General features: G+C 44.6%; 1 protein-coding gene across 37 annotated transcripts in view; it reads left to right on the forward strand.

Moving 5' to 3' along the window:
• Positions 1 to 18,957, forward strand: part of PPFIBP1 (PPFIB scaffold protein 1) — a 1,024,139-nt gene that overhangs the window by 171,069 nt on the left and 834,113 nt on the right. For all 37 annotated transcript variants that reach the window (XM_085652838.1, XM_085652839.1, XM_085652808.1 and 34 more), the window contains exon 3: positions 16,050 to 16,255. In XM_085652838.1, the coding sequence (XP_085508964.1) occupies positions 16,050 to 16,255 (206 nt within the window). The remainder of the gene's footprint in view (positions 1 to 16,049; positions 16,256 to 18,957) is intronic.

Below are 18,957 nucleotides of genomic sequence, written 5' to 3' on the forward strand. Positions count from 1 at the left end.
AGTAGTGAGGTAGAGAGAGTTATGTAGTGAGAGAGAGTGAGGTAGTGAAACAGTGATGTAGTGAGGGAGAGGCATGTTGTGAGGTAGTGAGATGTAAGCAGAGTGGTGTTGTGATGTAGTGAGATAGAGAGAGGTAGTGAAAGAGACAGTGGTGTATACCATGTGCATCAATATCACTTCCACGTTCATTCATACTGTTATCTGTGTAGTCTTTGCCATCGATTTGCTATGACCTTATTTTAATAAAGCAAGCACCCTCAGTTTACCCTTCCAGTACATCTCTGTTGCTTGTTTTAAGGCGTTACCCACATATTTGGTCTCTGCATCCTGTGTTCTGGTTTTAGTATCATCTTGTATTTGTGCAGCCTATGCCATACTTTTAGCCACTTGAAGACTCTCTGCACTTGCCTTGATGCGTTTGCCTTTATATGTTTCCTGTGTCCTGGTTTTACTGTCCTATTGTTTTGTGCAGTCCGTTTCTTGGTTTCACTACCACTGTCTCTGTGCAGTCGGTACCCTAGTTGTACTCCCTTGTTGCATGTGCACTGGCTCTGGTATCATTTTACTATTTATTTGGCCTGTGCATTGGTTTTCACTATCATCCCGTTTCTCTACAGACGGTGTCCTGATGTTACTCTGTATTGCATCTGCTCTGGTCCTGGTATGGTTTTACCCACCTGTGCAGGCTGTGTTTTGGTTTTCACTATCTTCTTGTCTATGTACAGCCGGTGTCCCGATGTTACCCTTGTATTGCATCTGCACTGTTCCAAACGTGGCTTTACCCTCGTGAATGTCTCTGTAGCCTCCGTGTCCGGATTTTACCCTCGTATTACATCTGCACTGGCCACGGGTTGTCTTTACCATCTTGTTTGTCTGTGCCACTGGCATGAGGTGCCGCATCCTGCACGTTCCTCTTTGCGTTTTTACGTAATCCAGTAAGGTATTCTGCTAGAGCATGTGTGGCTTTACAGTGCAGTGTGTTCCCTTGTGGGATGTGATATGTCTAGGTCTCAATCAATTAATGTGTGTTTGGTGATCTAAAACATTTAATATGACTAGTACTATGCAAATGATCTGAGGAAGAAAAATTTGGTGTGGAAAAAAATATCAAATTACTATTCAATTCCTTCACTAGTGGGTGTATAATTTGATTGTTCGATACATCAAGTACAGTGCAAACGTGGGCAGATTATTATCAATTTGTTTCCATGTTCTGTCAGCGGTTGCAGATATGCAATGTTCATTTCCTAACCCTGAACACATTTTTTTAAACTGGGCTAAATGCGTCTGTTAATTTGAACAGGAGAATGCTATGTCAGCCAAAGTGTCTTAGGCATCTGAGAGCCCGGTGAGGGAGACCTGCGAGAAACACCATACTGCCCAGGTGGAGAGTAATCCGGGGGTGGGGACAAGTTGCGATACGAGGGAGACAGGAGTCTATGAGGAGGAGAGAGGGGCCTGCGGGATCCAGGGGGAGAGAGGGGCCTGCGGGATCCTGGGGAGAAAGGTCGCCGGGGAGGAGACGAAGGTCTGCGACCCCCAGGAGAAAGGGGATCGTTCGCCTTTAACCCCTTCCATGCTGCGCAAATTCCGCCGCTGTGCTGACGGAATCTTGCGCGGGCGTGGTCATGACGGAACGGTTCCGTCATGAGCACAGCTCAACCGTGGCTCATGACGGAACCGTTCCGTCATGAGCACCGAACCCTTCCCTGCTCATGACGGAACCGTTCCGTCATGAGCCACGGTTGCCGTGTGCTCATGACGGAACGGTTCCGTCATGACAATCCTGTCGGCGGCCGCTCCGCCTGCGCGGCGCTGTTTCCCCGCCTGTGCGGGGCGACAACGCAAATGGGCGGAGTCATGACGGAACCGTTCCGTCATGAGCACAGCTCAACTGTGGCTCATGACGGAGCGGCTCCGTCATGAGCACAGGCCCGCCGCGCTGCCCCCCTGCCCCCCCCCCAGCGCTGCAGCGGAATGTCCGCAGCAGCGAAGGGGTTAAATACTTGAGACCAGCATCAGCAAAATGAAGAAAATACAAAGACACACATGGAGACACAGATGCACACACACAGCCACAGAGATAAAGCCCACAACATTGTCTACATGCAGGGCCGTTTCTAGGTGTTTTGCTGCCCTAGGCGAGAATTGAAAAATGCCACCCCCTCCCTTTTACTACCATCACTCTCTCCCCCCTGTCATCCAGGCTAGAAGAATTGTGGCCTGCAGAGCACTACAATGAGAAAGAAATGAGACAAACAAGGTGCCTTAGCGGACTAATGCAAAAACAATTGTTTGTCGCTGCCTCACTAACATCATTTGATCTTGGTCAGACCTAACCAGGCTCACTCTATATCCGAGAATAAAAGAAAAATCCAAAAAGCCACATCAGCAGTTGCAAACTATATTCCAGCACACTTCATCATGATAGTGGTCATCAACTGCCATAACTGAAGCCAGCTTGGCCTGTGTAATTTACCTTACACAGTTACTCTAGCAATGTTGATTTTTTTTTTTTTTTACTGTTGTCACATAACTAATATAGTTACATTGTTTGTGTTGTTCGACAGTTACACAGAGTATAATGAGTTGGAGTATAGTGGCATAGTTAGTATCAATATACAGTTAATTATAATGTACATAGACAGTATAGTTACACAGTAAAGATCCATAGTTACCGTAGCTACATCTACTCATACAGTTCCGTAGGTGATGATCTACAATTATGTGACATATAGCTAATTAGTATTGTTATACAGATTCATATGTATTGTATTACAGGTATTTTCTTAGCTGTGTATGCACTAGTTATTTGGTACTGTCCTACAGGTATAAAGCTAATCTATTACATTGATATAGTCATCAAGTTACCATTGACCACAGAGACTGGGCGAGTCACATGTGCCTGGGACCGGGATCCACCACCGATGCTAATTATTTCATCCAACTCTCCAAGAACCAAAACACCCGGCGCACTTGGAAAGCACCCCAACTCCAGCTCAAGGATGAGTCTCTACAACGCAACTGACCCATCCACAGAGCCACTTAACCTCGATTCGCGCAATACCCTTCCGTACTGAAGATCTTACACAGTGACAGGTGTCTGTTCTGATATGTTCACCGTGCACGTAAATGCAAATGGTATAACAGATTGCACAGGGGAGTCCCTCTTTGTGGTCGCACAGTTAGTCCAGTTAACACATCGGAGAGCTTAACCTGCACACTCAGTTTCCAATTTTCGGGGCATCAACTAGGATTTGTATCCTTCCGATCGACAAAATTAGCATTTCTCAACAGAGTAATAGGCTAAACAAAATGCTAATAACTGCACCAATGTAATCTGCTTTCAATGGGCTGTACACATGGAGTCTCAACTCATTTTGCCTATAAGTTTAAGAAATGAAGGTTAAAAAGTAGTTTAAAGGCGATACAATGAAGGTTATAAGTTTCAAACCCACTTAAAGGTCTCACGAGGATACCTCATCGGGCTGGGCCCCCGCTGGGGAAATCTTAATCAGCCCTTCATATGTTTCAAGATCAGTTATATTGCTTGTCTGGCTAATGCACCAGCTGCAGACACGTATAATCTGGAATTGTATAGCGTGTCGAGTAAATGTACCTGCTGCAGAGATATGTGCCAGTGAGACCGGTACAAGGGAGCATGCACGTGCTGCAGAGACTGGTGACATATTCAACTCCAAGAAAAATCATTTTAAGGCTATTGTAAATTCCTGAGATGTAATCTGCAGGTCAAGTATCCCCCACCTACAGCAAGATCTTGGTTACCCTGCAAGACAGGGTACCGTGTTCAGCCCCAGATAGCCCCAGATAGATGCTGAGAGGCTTAGCTTGCGAATCACAGCTGTGCATCCCAGGAGGACCCTGGCCTTTCCCCGTTCAGAGTCGACACGCGGCATGCATGTAAATATATTAACACTAAGGGCTGTGACTTATCTTGAGGGGGCATGGACACACACATTATACAAACTCAGGCCCTTTTCTTGAGGAGGGGCGATTTCTGAAGTTTTAGGAAGGGCTTCCTCCAACAACAGCATCCCAGGCACCCACCACCCGGAGCACAAGAGCTTTGAAAAACAAGTGACAGAGAAGTGAAACTGCCCAGGAGAGTCCGCAAGTGAACGATCTTTGCCATCTGCAAGGTGCGCGTTATCTGCGCATATTGGACTCCGCTCCACGGGGGGCAGAGGGCGGGCAGGGGGGATGAAGAGTTGGGTAAAAATGCTTGGCTGAGAGCTAGGGGTCCGTGTCAGTATGCCCCTCCAGTCCCTTGTGTGATGTACACACAGATGAGAAGTTTCAGTGCTTAGGTAGGCAAAATAAGATCCTGGGCCCGTCAGCGGCATTAAAAGCAAGGTTCGTAAATGGTCTAGACTGCCTACGCCTGTGAGAGCCAGGGATGTAGCAATCTGTAATATGGCAGGTGGAGGTCAGGGTCGAGAGGAGCCCAATACACCCCAAACATAGCTGTGTGTTTTTTAAACTACCAAACCATGGAATGAGGACGGTTATCTTTGCTTGCATTAGAGCCCATGACAACTTTGCCAAACCAGTGGTGAGAAAGGAGGTCTCACTCTCAACAGCATAAGGGGGTGCAAACACAAATGCCTCCCCCCCCCCCCCACCCCCTTGGCCCCCCACCCCCCTTCACATCACACAATGTCCAGATAGGAGCATAAAATATACATACAGAAGACTCGTAAAGTCGGAAGCTCCTGCCACACAAGATGAAGGTTTGCTGCGCACACAGATTTACAACCTGCGTAAATTCCAATTCACTAGTACAAAAGTTTTGTTTCTACTTGACGTAGCTGAAGCACGTGAGGCATTACACGCACCTCACGAACACGGATAAAACAGCCACGCATCTCATGGAGCGCAGCAAGCACCGGTGCCGAGGGGGTTCTGGCCTGTTACCTTTCACATCCACACTTCCAGATGGACCGTCTCACGCACAAAGGCTTGGTAGGACACGGAGAAACAAGCGCTGGCTTTTGACCACGCATGATTGATGGCAGGAGCAGCCATGCTGGCGCTGGCGCTGCGGCCGCACAGACACGGCGCGCACGGCCCCGCCCGTGGCACCGAACGTGACGTCAGGTGATGTTGAATGATAGAAGGCGCTACAATTTTTCCCCCCTTTTGCCGCCCTAGCCCTTTTGTCACCCTAGGCGGTCGCCTAGGCTTGCCTAATGGTAGAAACGGCCCTGTCTACATGTACTGTTCTCTCTTAAACATCTTAACTGGTTTACATGATTGGCCGCCTACTTGGATTCAGTTATTACATATATACGTTTGTTCAAAATGATTACCTTATCTATGTGTAATTTTATACACTACATGTTCCACTGGAGTAGACGTTCTTTTAGGACACCTGTAACTGTTGCCACGTTGTTTTATGACCAATCACACTTATGTACGCCTACTTGAACATCAAACGTGAGTGTACAAGCATTTCTAATTTTACTTTGCTTACTGTGTTGAACCCGAGTTCATACATAGTGTTTTATTACTGCTTCACTTGATTTATCAGACTGTTGAATACACCATGTTTTGGAGGTCCTCTTAGAATAATGTCGGCACGCGTCAGTGCCAGCTTTCCTGACGCGCATACTCGCCCGTGATTGTAACATCACCCGAGCAGACTTTCATTCTTGACTTTTTGAACCATGGTAGTAGCACCGCTCAATGGCCAATCAGACACACGTATGACCAATTCAACATAATTTACTTTGATCTGCATGTTTTTCATAACTTTTTATTTATACATAGTAACGCTGTGTATTTTCTGGTGGACCTTTGTTTTTGGAGGCCCCATTTTTTAATGCCAAAACACGTCAGCATCAACTTTCCTGACATATCCAATCACCTCCGTGATTTCGCAACCTACGGTGTCACAGCGAGCAGCATCTAGCTGCTGCTACCGGCCGTGTATGCTACATGCGTGCACGTTTTGGCATAAGCGGCTCAGGTGAAGTATTTCACTGCGGTCCCTGCAGTCTCATTCAAGACTGCTAAGGAGCGTGCAGGTTAAATCAGGTAAGCGGGCTCACAGGCACCGTTTTCAGTTTCTTCAACCTACTTCTAGTATAATACTGATCACTGCCACGTTTTCCTCCTATGATTCGTGTCTGGCCCACAGGAGGAGAGAGGGGCCTGCGGGATCCAGGGGGAGAGAGGGGCCTGCGGGATCCTGGGGAGAAAGGTCGCCGGGGAGGAGACGAAAGTCTGCGACCCCCAGGAGAAAGGGGATCGTTCGCCTTTAATGATCTCTGTTGTCGTTGCGCCTAGCTGGCGACATATACACCCGATTCGCCGTTTGCTACCGCCTCTCATCTGCGGATTCGTGACCTCCCCCCCTCGGGCACAAGAGTGCACTCACCCGTCTACTGCTCTCCGGCTCTCAGTGGTATCTTGCTGAAGGGGGCGAAGGGTACTTTCGGGAGCGCGGGGAGGGAGACCTGCGAAATGAGCCGTAATGCCTGGAGGTCTTAGGCATCTGAGAGCCCAGTGAGGGAGACCTGCGGGAAACACCATACTGCCCAGGTGGAGAGTAATCCGGGGGTGGGGACAAGTTGCGATACGAGGGAGACAGGAGTCTATGAGGAGGAGAGAGAGGGCCCCCACCCCCTCCAGCCTAAGCCCTGACGGCGCCGGACGGATGGATCCTCACGGCCAGACGACAGTAAAAAAATGGCGGATCGAAGCTTCGAAACTTTTTCGGATTCGGGGGCGTGTTCCTGCTGTTCTAAAAGGGCGTGGCTAAAAAGTGGAAAGAACAGCAAGGAACACGCCCCCGAATCTGAAAAAGACGGAGCCTATTTGGAGGGACGGCTCTCTCCTCCAATGGCTGGCCTCCGTTTAGGAAGCCAGCCAATGGAGGAGAAGCAAAAAGAGAGGCGGGCTAAATAGCCACTCTAGAAAACATTAAATCTTCCGACTTCCGGTTCTGCCTTCGGCAGACCGGTAGTCCTCGACCTAAAAAGAAGAGGGATAGAGTATGGAGTAGAGATAGAAAATAGACGAGAGACATAAGACCACACCTGATCCCAGAGCACGAGAACAGAAGGGCAAAGAAAGAATAGATGAAAAAGATCAGCATTAGGGGCAGCGCAGGTCCAACAGTTAGAGTCCTTATCAGGAGAAAAGCGAGAAATAGAAACTGGAGAGAGATATAGTCTGTGATATAGAAAAAACATAGATTGAGTGAGTGAAGCAGAACGGGAAATGTTTAAGGACCTGGACCAAACTTTGTCCCAAACAGCTATAGGCCAGTCACAGCCCAGATCCAACTCCCAAGCACATTCCAATTTAGATTTCGGGCGGGTCGGATTGGGGGAGGAGAAGAATTTATAAATAAGAGAGGCTTTAGGGAGAGTAGACAAGATCTGAAGAAGTGGGTAATGAGATACGGGAGAGGATGACAAGGGAAGGGAATAATAAACATCAAGTATGATGGCCATGAGGACAGTGAATCTGCGGAAAAAGGATTGCGGGCATTGAAACAAAAGTCGGAATCGAGGAAAAGAACATGGAAGAAGACCATCAAAAAGTTGGTTAACCCACATCAGACCCTTTGATCTCCACACATTCCAACAAATAGTACGATTATTGAGGAGAATAAGCGAATTGTACCAGATAGGGGAAGCCAAAAAGGATTCACGAGAAACAGGACCAGGATGGACCAGAGCATATAAAAGAGAGGAAGTGTGCTTGAACAGGGGTAGAGGAGTGGTTAAGTTCTTAGCAGAGAAATGTACAACCTCAGATAAAGAGTAAGGAGCGAGGAGTGAGCGTTCAATAGAAAGCCAAAGGGGAGCGTGCGAGAACAAGCCAATTAGAAGCCTGACGGAGAGAAAAAGATTTATGATAGAGACGGAAGTCCGGAAAATTGACTCCGCCATTGGATTTCGGTTTACGAAGAGCAACTAGAGCAACTCTCGATTTTTTTTTTTTTTAATGATTCCATAGAAACTTAGAGAGACAGGAGTCGATGCGTTTGAAGTAGATATCAGGGATATGTATGGGGAGCATGGAAAAGATGTATATAAGAATGGGAGAGATCATCATTTTGATCGAATCCAGCCGACCCCACCATGAAAGAAAGAGAGGATTCCAAGAAGAGAACAATTTATCAATACGGGATAATACAGCAGACATGTTCAACCGAATAGATGAAGAGATGGAGTTAGAGAACCATATTCCAAGATACTTGATTTTAGAGGAATTCCATGCGAAGCCAGTGGTCGAGTACTGATGAGGGAGACAAAATTTGGTAAGAGGGAGGATCTCAGTTTTATCAGAGTTGATCTTGTATCCAGAAACTTGGGAAAAGGAGTTAAACTCAAGCAGTAAGGCCGGAATGGATTGGTCAGGGTCAGAAATAAACAAAAGAATGTCATCTGCATACGCAGAGAGTTTCAAATGAGTCTTGTCATAAGGGAAACCAGAAATAGATATGTTATTTCTAATAGACGTAAGAAATGGTTCTAAGGCCAGAACAAAAAGTAGAGGGGACAAAGGGCAACCTTGACGGACACCGCGCTGTAGGGGAAAATAAGGGGATAGATGACCATTGACTAAAACAGACGCCTTAGGGGCAGAATAAAGTAAAGAAACAAGAGAGATAAAATTAGGGCCAAAACCGTGCCAGCGCAAGGAGGCAAACAGGAAGGACCAATCCACTCTATCAAAAGCTTTCTCAGCATCAACCGAGATGGCGGCTAAAGAAATGTTGAGAGAAGGTACTTTATTTAGGACGTTGAGGAAAAGGCGGGAATTATCCGAGGTAAGCCTGCCCTTTACAAAACCACACTGCTCCTTGCCAATGAGATGCGGGAGAAGAGGATCCAAGCGTAAGGCGAGAAGTTTAGCAAATAATTTGTAGTCTACATTAACTAGGGATATTGGTCGGTAGCTTTTACAGAATTGGGGGTCGCGACCCTCCTTAGGTATAAGGCAAATCGTAGCCTCGTGAAAAGTACCAGCAGCTGTGCCAGAGGTAAAAAAGGACTGGAAAAGAGAGAGAAGTTTAGGAAGAAGAAGATCTGAAAAATGCAGATAAAATTCCACAGAGAAACCATCAGGACCCGGAGATTTACCTTTAGTTAAAGACTTTAAGGCGCTATCCAGTTCAGTAATAGAGAGATCAAGTTCAAGACCAGGGAAGTTAAGATGAGAAGTGGAGGGGGCAGGAATACTATCTAAGTAGGATTGAATAAGAGAAGCAGAGGGAGGCGACTCAGGAGTATAAAGAGATTGGTAGAAACGTTGAAATTGGGCGAGTATATCCTGCTCCTTATGCAAGAGAAGATTATCGGTGGAGTAAATCGAATCAATAGAATTACGCTCCCTACGAGACTTAAGGTAATTGGCCAAAAGTTTACCTGATTTGTTGCGACCTCCGTAGTAGCGCGCTCTGCTCCGTAGTAAAATTGAAGAAGCATTGTCAGTAGTAGTTTTGTTAAAATAGAGTTTGGCGCGTATAAGGTCTGGTAAAATAGTTTTAGTAGAGGAAGTGTAGAATTTATGCTCCAGGGATTTAATATGAGCTAGCAGGTCTTTCTGTTTCTTAAGGTAACATTTCTTTTTCTTTGAGACAAAATCAATCACAAAACCGCGAGCGGTAGCCTTAAAAGAATCCCAGATAACATGAGGGGCTAAAGAGGGATCAGAATTGAATAAAAAGAATTCTGTAGCAAAAGAAAGAAAAGAAGAGGAAAAGAGAGTATCCAGAAGAAGAGAATTATTGAAACGCCAACGAGAAGATTTGGGATGAGGAGGGAGAAGATCAAGAACTGTGACAATGGGAGCATGGTCTGAGATAACTATCGGCTCTATAGACGAGGACAGAAGATTTTGAGAAAGAGACTGAGAAAGGAAGATGTAGTCAATCCGAGAGAAAGAGGCATGAGGAGGTGAAAAAAAGGAATAGTCTAGAGTGTCAGGATGGGACAGCCTCCATGAGTCAAGAAGGTGTGATTTAGAAATAGTGTCAAGAAATTGCGTATGTGATTTGTGAGGGGTAAAGCGGGCAGAGGATTTGCGATCAAGAAACGGGTCAACAATTTGATTACAATCCCCCCCCCCAAAATGAACATGGAATCACTGTATTGAAAACATTTTGAAGTAATTAGAGGCCAAAAATTACAATCGGGATGAGTAGGACCATAAACATTAAAAACAGTCAAGGATACAGAATTGATTAACAGCTTAACTAAGACCCAACGACCATCAGCATCATTCTCTTGAGAAAGAACTTTACACTTGAGTTTCTTGTGACACAAAATGGCCACACCATTCTTTTTATTAGATGTAGGAGAGAATAAGACCGTTCCCACCCAGCCTCTCTTCAACTTAAGAGACTCCGCCTCAGAAAGATGAGTTTCCTGTAAAAGAACTAAATCAGGCGTATAAGAGGCTAGATGGGAAAGCACTCTCTGTCGTTTAATAGGGTTAACGAAACCTTTCACATTCCATGAAATAACTTTGAATTAAAAACAATAAAATGTGCAAGGAACACAGAAAAGGCATAGCAACAAAAACGCCATAAAGGACAACAGCAAATGAATGAAAGAAAAGAGCAAGACAAAAGAAATTCAAGAGATACAGTAAGAGAAGAATAGAAAAGAGGGAAAGAGGGGAAAAGAGAAGAAAAAAGAAGTACAAGAAGAGACAGTACATATCCAAATCGGATGACTGAGGAAAACATACCTGAAGGGGAAAAAGGAGGTGACAAGATGACGATGGGGTATGGGAGGATTCGACAAGAACGGCCTCCTAAGCCGGAGAACAACACACCGCACCAGGACGGGAGATGAGAAAGATGAATCGTATGAGATGAAGAGGAACACAAAAGAGCGGATCGAGCAATCTAAGGGAGGGAAAAAGAGGCACGTTATACAAAAATCATGTCAAGGAAAACAACACAAAAGCAGACGTCATATGAAAAACAGAGAACCCAAACCAACAACCACTGTAGAATCACATCAAAAGGAGAAAAAGCAAACCAAGATAAGAATATATCAGCAAAACCTGCAAGGAGAGAGACAAAAAAGGTAAATCAACCAGTAGCAGGATTGGATGTATCCATGCCAGCATTGGTCTGAATGTGAACAAAATTCTTGAGTTCAGCTGGATCTTGGAAGGTCCAAGTATTGTTTTGGTGAGTTACTTTGAAGGTACAGGGGTGAAAGAGACCATATCTAGCTCCAATAGAGCGCAGAGGAGCTCGAAGAGACAAGAATTCCTTTCTTCTGGCAGCAGTGGCATTAGAGACATCTTGAGAGAGAAAAACTCTCTGACCCATCCAGGACACTTGGCGCTTTGCTCGAGCTGTAGAGAGGACCAGAAGAAGATCAGTAAACTTGAGGAAGAGGAGGATGACCCCTCGCGGTTTGGTTGAGGAGGAGGAGCGAGGGCCAAGTCTATGAGCTCTTTGGATACTTAGAGAGGTAGTAGCAGGAAGGTCCAGAAGTTTCAGAAGAAAAGCGGAGAAGAACGTAACAGGATCATCTCCTTCCAAGGACTCCGGCAGGCCATAAACGCGTAGGTTGTTCCTCCTATTCCTGTTTTCCAAATCCTCAGTGTGCTGTTGGAGGGCGAGAAGAGATTTTTCCAGAGAGGAGATGCGCTGAGAATTTGACTGAATCTCTGTAACCTGCTGCTCCACGGAAGAAACACGAACTTCCATAGTTGACCACTTAGCCTCAAAAAGCTGCATCTTGGTATTGGTCTCCTCCACAAACGGACGCAAAGCGCGAATCTCCTCTAGTATCAGCTCCATAGATATAGGGGATGGAGGTGACTCAGGTGGAGGAGGAGAAGAGTCTTGCTTCAAGCGCTTAGATAAGGAAGCAGAAGGAGAAGACTTGTTAGAGGTAGGCTGTGATGGAGAAGAACGGATGGAGGATGCCGTCGCCATTTGATCTGTGGGAGAAGGATGAGAAGAGTGACCTGCCGTTAAAGAAGAGGCGGAGGAAGGTGGGGTCTTCGAGGGCACAAAGACAAACTTTGGGTTGCGTAGCTTGCCCATAGAAGCTTGAAAGTGCCAGTGACAGGATGAAAAAGAAGCAATCCAACGCAACGTCTTGTACTCAAAAAGCAAAGAATGTCAATATGCTTGGTTGGAAAACACAGCGGTCAGCAGGAGCAATAAGGGGCAACAACAAAAACCATGAAGAATCCCAAGACTCAGAGGTGTTGCAAACAGGAGTTAAAGATTGCTTCCAGTAGTAACAGGGAGATCCCCAGTGGGCGCGAATGCCAAATGCGCTGAGACTTGGTGAAAGAATTGCAGCAAAAACCCAGCACGTAGACTTAATGAGGATGCAGTGAGTTTTACGCCTTGAGTCTGAAGTAAATCATCAAAAAAGAGCACAGCAGACGTAACAGCCTGCGAGAGGAACATGAACGCAGGGGTCTCTCAGGAAGCAGCATCGACATGAGGAATATCTTGCAGGCATAGCGCAATGACTGAGCACAAAACACAAAGGAGAGGCCCTTAGTTGCTAATAATAAAGTCCAGTGTCTGGAGGAAGAACAAGGAGAGCATATCTGCGGTCACCTCAGCGTCGTGCACACATCGCGCATATTTCAAAATGGCGGCCGCGCTGAGGGACTTACATCGAGAGGCAAGAACGAGCCAAAAACTGCTGAGAGACGAAGTCTGGCGGTCACATCTTCAGCGCGAAGTCATCCGCTTAAAGGAGCCGCAAGGAATCGGCCGAAACGGTCGCAGATAGCGGCGTGGAGATGAAGAGTCCGCCGCGGCGTAGGAGAGCTCCGGTCTCAGGCGGCCATCTTGTTCGGCGTCCAAGCCACGCCCCTTACCACACCACCTTGAGCATCAATTGCACGTAGGTAGGATCAGAAGCTGTGATATTGTGTTGAATGTATACCCTTTAGCAGGCATGCTAGCCTTCAACTTCATTAAAAAAGCATGTGAAATAGTATGTAATTTTCACACATTAAGTCTACTGTATATATATTTAGGCAGTGTTTCATATGAGGCACATCTAAATATACAAACCCTAGTATAATTCTCCAGAAATAAAATACGATTTCAAGCAGTTCCAGGTCAGATGAAAGAATCTTACAATGATATTGAGGCTCTGGAGGTCTGCATTTGGGCCCTATTGTATAGAGATGATGGTGGATAATAGATGTGTGTGTCTTCAATGCGACATTCCCTCTTCCCCTCAGCACAGTAAGATGATGCTAAGTGTTCCTGGCGCTTACTCAGGGCTACTGGACTTATGCGATTTTGGGGATACTGCATATTCCGCATTATTATGAATTCACTACATTGGCCATAGTCTGCAGATATTTATCAAAAAAATGTTGTTGCTAACTCAAAAGGATCAAAAGTTACTAAAAACGCAGCAACACTTGTTGCTGTGCGGTGAATAGCACTTCACAAAGATTGACTGGTCTGATGTATGTGAATTAATGGAAAACAAAAACTGAGAAACGAGATTGGAAGAAACTAAATGATAGAGAACCAATTTTAAGGAAAGACAATTTTAAGGAAATACAAAAAAAGCAAAAATTAAACATTTTAAAGAAAAGATAATTTTAAGGAAAAATCCCAAATTACATTAAACTTGGGTGGAGTTTAGGACTACTGAGGGTTTTTTTTGTTCAGGGATCGGTAATGTTTAGGGTGCTGAGCATTTTTTTTATGGGTCAGGAATAATTGGGGTTCAGGCATAGAATGGGGTTTTTAGGATTCAGAGATGGGTGTAGGGGTGGTGAGGTTTTTGTTGGGTTTCAGGGATGGTTTTTGAGGGGTTTTAGGGCAGAGTTTCGGGTTGGTGGGGGTTTTTAAGGTTCAATTATGTATAGCTGCTGGGGTGGTGAAGAGTTTTTAGGGTTGAGGAAAGGTTTCAATTTAGAATGGTGAGGGGTTTTAAGGATTCAGAGATGGGTGAAGTTTAGATGTACAAAAGGGTTTTTAGGGTTTAGAGAAGAGTAATTTAGGTTGAGTTCTTATGGGTCATGGATGGCTGATGTTTAAGGGCGGTGAGGGTTTTTTAGGGTTCAGGGATGGGTGGAGTTTGGGTATGCAGGGGTGTTTTAAGGGGTATGTAATGGGTGGGTTTAAGTGTAGAAATGGGTTTTTAGGGTTCAGGAATTGGTGGAGTTGGGGTAGTGATTGATTTTATGGTTCAGGGATGGTGTACTTGTGGGGTAGAAAGGGCTTTTAGGCTTCAGGGATGAGTTTAGTTTGGGTGTGGTGAGAGGTTATAGCGGGCAAGTATGATGGTGTTTAGGGGTTATGAGGGGTCAGCAATGGATGGTGTTTACAGGTAATGATGGATCGGCGAATTTAAACCATCAGAAATCATTGTTTGACAATGTGAAAGATATACATATGAAATAATGTCCCCTTAAGTAAAGCACTGAAATAAATATCTATGACAGAACTGTTCCTGGAAGTAAGACCTGCAGCCATTCCATTTACATAAAAAAAAAATAAGCATTCAAAAGCCAATTTCGACCAAAGACATTCTATGAATTGGTTTCTATGAAAGGGTAAATGGCATTCATTCTGAAAATGTCCATTAAACAGTAAACATGAAATGGTTTCTCAGTAATGGTATTCCATGAAATTGTTTTTCTATGAAGTCACGCACAACCCTACCTTTCTGTTGCTGTGGGCTATATTTGGGTGTTACACTGGTACTAATGACTTGAAATGTATTCCTGTGTGTTAACAATTGTAACCAGAATTTTCAAATTCAACAGGTCTCTCCTTTGTGACCTATTAGCGTGGCCATTGGTTTTTAGCAACGCTGCACAGCATCCTTGATAGTGTGCAAAGTGTCTAAAGTTTTAAAATGAGCAACAACAAAAAACCTTTGTGTGTTCCATCGCATTTTGTAAGCACATGCATGCATGTTCTTACAAAATGACGCAGTGCTTTTAAAAAAATAATAATTTATGAAAGCTTTCTAGTTGTAGGGGGCCGTTTGGATCAGAAGCGTGGGGTGGGGTGGGGTGGGGGGGGTCAAAGTAACACTGGTAGGGCGTGAAGCCAAAGCATCATGGAAGCAACACGGGGAGGACGAGTGGGATGGAAAGCAACACAAGGTTCAGGAGCAATGGGGTGAAGCACATGAGCAAGCACAACAGAGCGGAGCACCAAAGAGAAACACTTGGGCAACACCAAGTGCAGGAATGAGAAATACACAAGCTCGACAGTTAGAAAATGTATGCACTTAACAGAACAGAAAAAATGTTTGAAAAGCAAGCAGTAGAGGTGGAGATACCAGCCAGTCAAAGCAACGATAAAGATGCAATGACCCATCGGAGGGACAATCACAAGGTTAACAAGCTGGGACACGAATAAGAAGTATGCAAATAAATGACAGGAAAGCCAAACCATGCTATACAATGGGTGTGCCCTAAGTCTCTCTCTGTACTTGGTAAGCCTCAATATGCCACACAACAGACTGCTGATGTGCTGTATAGTATGCTCGACCTAAAAATTACAAAATAATGAAATGCTATCACAAACTGTGTCACGTTGTGCTGCATAATTTGCCTTTTCTTGTCACAAAATGTAGTCAACCCTGCTGCATAATTCAGTCTTCCCCTTTGCATAACTCCACTAGCCCTGAGTTTACGGTTTACATACCTTGAAAAACTAGAACCCGGTCTATCGCACAGACAAACATTCTTTTATGTTGAAACGTTATGTAGTCCCTTCAAATATTTGACACTAGAAGATACCAATTCTATCCTCATTTTGTTCAGGTAGTTCACTGCCAAAAACAGGCTTCCTGCGTCCCTCCATGTCCAGCCCATGCATTGCAGGCACAGAACGCATCTCTGGATGTAACCACCTCTATAACGTTAACCTTGTGTGCTTCAAAGACTTCAAGGAGATGTAGTTAGTGTCCGATGTTGACATTTACCAGGGGGTGGGGGGTTACATTGGTGTAGTCTCCAAATTTGTTGTGCATTGAGGTGTTCCCGATTACCATGTCTTTTAAGTATGATGTGTGTTTTGTTGTTGGTTTTTTTAGGCTCCAAGGCCTTGGAATATTCAAATGGTATATTTGACTGCCAGTCGCCTACCTCCCCCTTCATGGGAAGCCTAAGAGTGCTGCATCTGATGGAAGATTTGCGTGGAATACTAGAATTAATGGAAGTGGATGAAAAAGACGGGTTGCGGTGTCAGGTCCCAGATTCAACGGCAGACACGTTGATCGAATGGCTGCAAAGTCAAATGGTACAGTACCGTTACTTGGTGTCCTATTTAATTTATGATAAATTTGATGAATCATTTTAATTGTATGTGGTTTCTGACTTTTCACTTTATTTAATTGCAGGGATTTTGTTTACTTGAAAGCTATAACAAAAGTGTGATGTCTGGTACATCTTAACTACGAGTTTCTAAGTTTCAGTGCAACACTCCAAAGTAGATCAACATAAGGCATATGCTGTAGAGCTAATGGGCTTTATTGAATGCTAAAAATAAGTGACTCCATTAGCAAGCATTCATTAATATAGGTGTTATTCATATAGTTGTTTTCAGTTTCATTGCTTTTGTGTTCAGGATACAATTTAATGACTGGGGATGAGATGGCAGAGTTTTAGTGATGGTAGCTAGCGTGTATCAGTGGTGTCCAAAGGTGTAGGTGACTTTGGAGAGAATGAGAAAAAGGCAACGGATTTTTCTTCCGGTGTGCAGTATTGTACAGAGGATAACTAGCCTTGTAGTTCAGAAAGCGTGCATGGAAGCGCATGGTTCCAGTAGGTCTGAACATTGTGTAAATAAGTGTAATAGAGGTGTCGGAGCAAATTAACCCATCAAAGCTTATTTGCATGCCAGCGCAAACTTGTGGGTTGCAGCATTTTTTCTCATGTGCATGTTCGTAATGAAGTCTTGTGCTAAAGCAAGGATACGGGGGCTGGCCCTAGACCCCAGGCCCGACCCAAACAGAATATGACCTTTTGCTGGATGCCTAGGGGAGATTGCCTATCGACTAAGTTTAAGTAGAGAAGATGGTACTGTTCCTGATGTCGGCCACTGTGACATTCCCTTACAGCACTGCTGTTGATCTTTACGACATGCAAATATGTACGGTCACTAATGTTTTCTTTTGTTACATTCAGTGGTCAGCAGTAAACAAATTGATTTGCTCTAGTGCATTGATTTGGTCAATGGGTAAACGTGATGGCAATACACACCTTTGATCACTGACAAACACTGGGACATTGCCTTGAATGGGACCCTTTTTAGGTCTCGCCTACGCAGCGCGCATTCGCTGCATATGCGACCTTTAGTCGTCATGGAGCTCTTTTTCAAAGCATATACTCGTGCTTGTGGCGGCATACGGCTTGCGGGAGTGCGCAGCGGCACACCACAAGCACGAGTATGTGTTTTGAAAAAGAGCAGACTGCTCTCCGCAGTGCGTGCGCACCACTCACGGGTGCACCCCTCCGCCTCTTTCCCGCTGCAGCCTGCACGCCTTCTTTTTTTGAACTTTCAGCGCGAGGCGCGTGCTTGTCTGCTTTACAATAATGATCCCTTCCTTCTCTACCTCAGCGGGAAGTCCTAACTCTGCAGTGTGTTCGAGTACCAGAGGTTGTTCTAGATATGTATTGTTACTCTTTGTTATAGTGGTCTGACTACAAGGTCCTGAATGCACTAGTAGGACACTTGTCTTCCATCAGTGTGTTGCACCTCTGCTATTTTTTCCTCACACCGGTCTTGATTTTAGTTTGCTTGCAAATAGGTGTCACTCTTTGTTGCCTCTACTGTCCTGCCACTTCCTCAGGACCCCCACATATGATACGAGTTATTTTTATCTTGTATGATTTCGTCTTCAAATAACCTCAGTTCCACACTGCTCGAATTGTTCTTTTACCAATCACCGACACAATTCAGGAGACCGGGCCACAATTACAAACTTGTACTCGCACGTGTTATATTGCACATCTTCATTATCTTACTTCGCTTTCACTGGCAAATGGCCCCAAATTTAGCTCCATCCAGAATCCAGCGTGTCTTCTCAGTGCCTTTTTACTCCGTTCATGTCCCATATATTTCTACTACTAATTGCTTGCTTAAAGACAGCTTGTAAAACTAGCATTGGCAAAGCCAACAGGTTTCACCTATTCAACATCTATGGCTTAAATAAACAAGCATTGGCATAGCCAATAGGTCTCGCCTTTGGGATCTTATAAGTGTTTAGTTATCCAGCACAATATCCTTGGTGCAACAACAGCAACTGTAGCATGACTAAACGCTTATACGGTCCCAAAGGCGAGACCTATTGGCTATGCCAATGCTTGTTACAAATGTTGGCCATTCGGTATACATAAGTGTTTGATCTAGTACGCAATATTTCTCACCTCTTGTATGGACCTATTGACTGATCAGTTGGTCCAGCAAAATACTTCAGAACTGCAAACACTCAGACATCCAGCTGCATGTAAGGGTACAAAGTGGTTGTTTGTTCCAAGAGCTAACCACATCTTCTTCCTTTTTAAATGTAATAATTTTTATTTTATCGTACCTTTTCGTATTATCCCATATTACTGGCTTAAACCTATAATTGTCAGTTTCCATTTTTACAGGCTGTCAATTATATAATTTCTCAAGATCAAGGTAAACCAGCATGATCCCATCGATTACAAAACTTAGTCCAATCACGTTTGTCTCATTGCTTCATTCAACATTTATTTGTATGTGCCTGGTAGAAGATTCTTTCATAACATCCTTATAGTTGGAAATCTCTGTCCAGAACAACGTTTTAAGTGAGTGCAGTACAAGCCAGTTCTGACTGGGCGAACTGCAATAAAATGGACCATTGTGTCAGACTTTAGGCGTCTAAAGCAGTGGCGATACTCATCCTTTGTTATGTAAGCAGTTCTTTCAGGAGAGTAATATAATTGGTAATTCATAAAATCGTGTCTATCCCACTC

This window comes from Triturus cristatus, chromosome 4_1, assembly GCF_964204655.1.
Source record: "Triturus cristatus chromosome 4_1, aTriCri1.1, whole genome shotgun sequence".
Taxonomy (NCBI): Eukaryota; Metazoa; Chordata; class Amphibia; order Caudata; family Salamandridae; genus Triturus; species Triturus cristatus.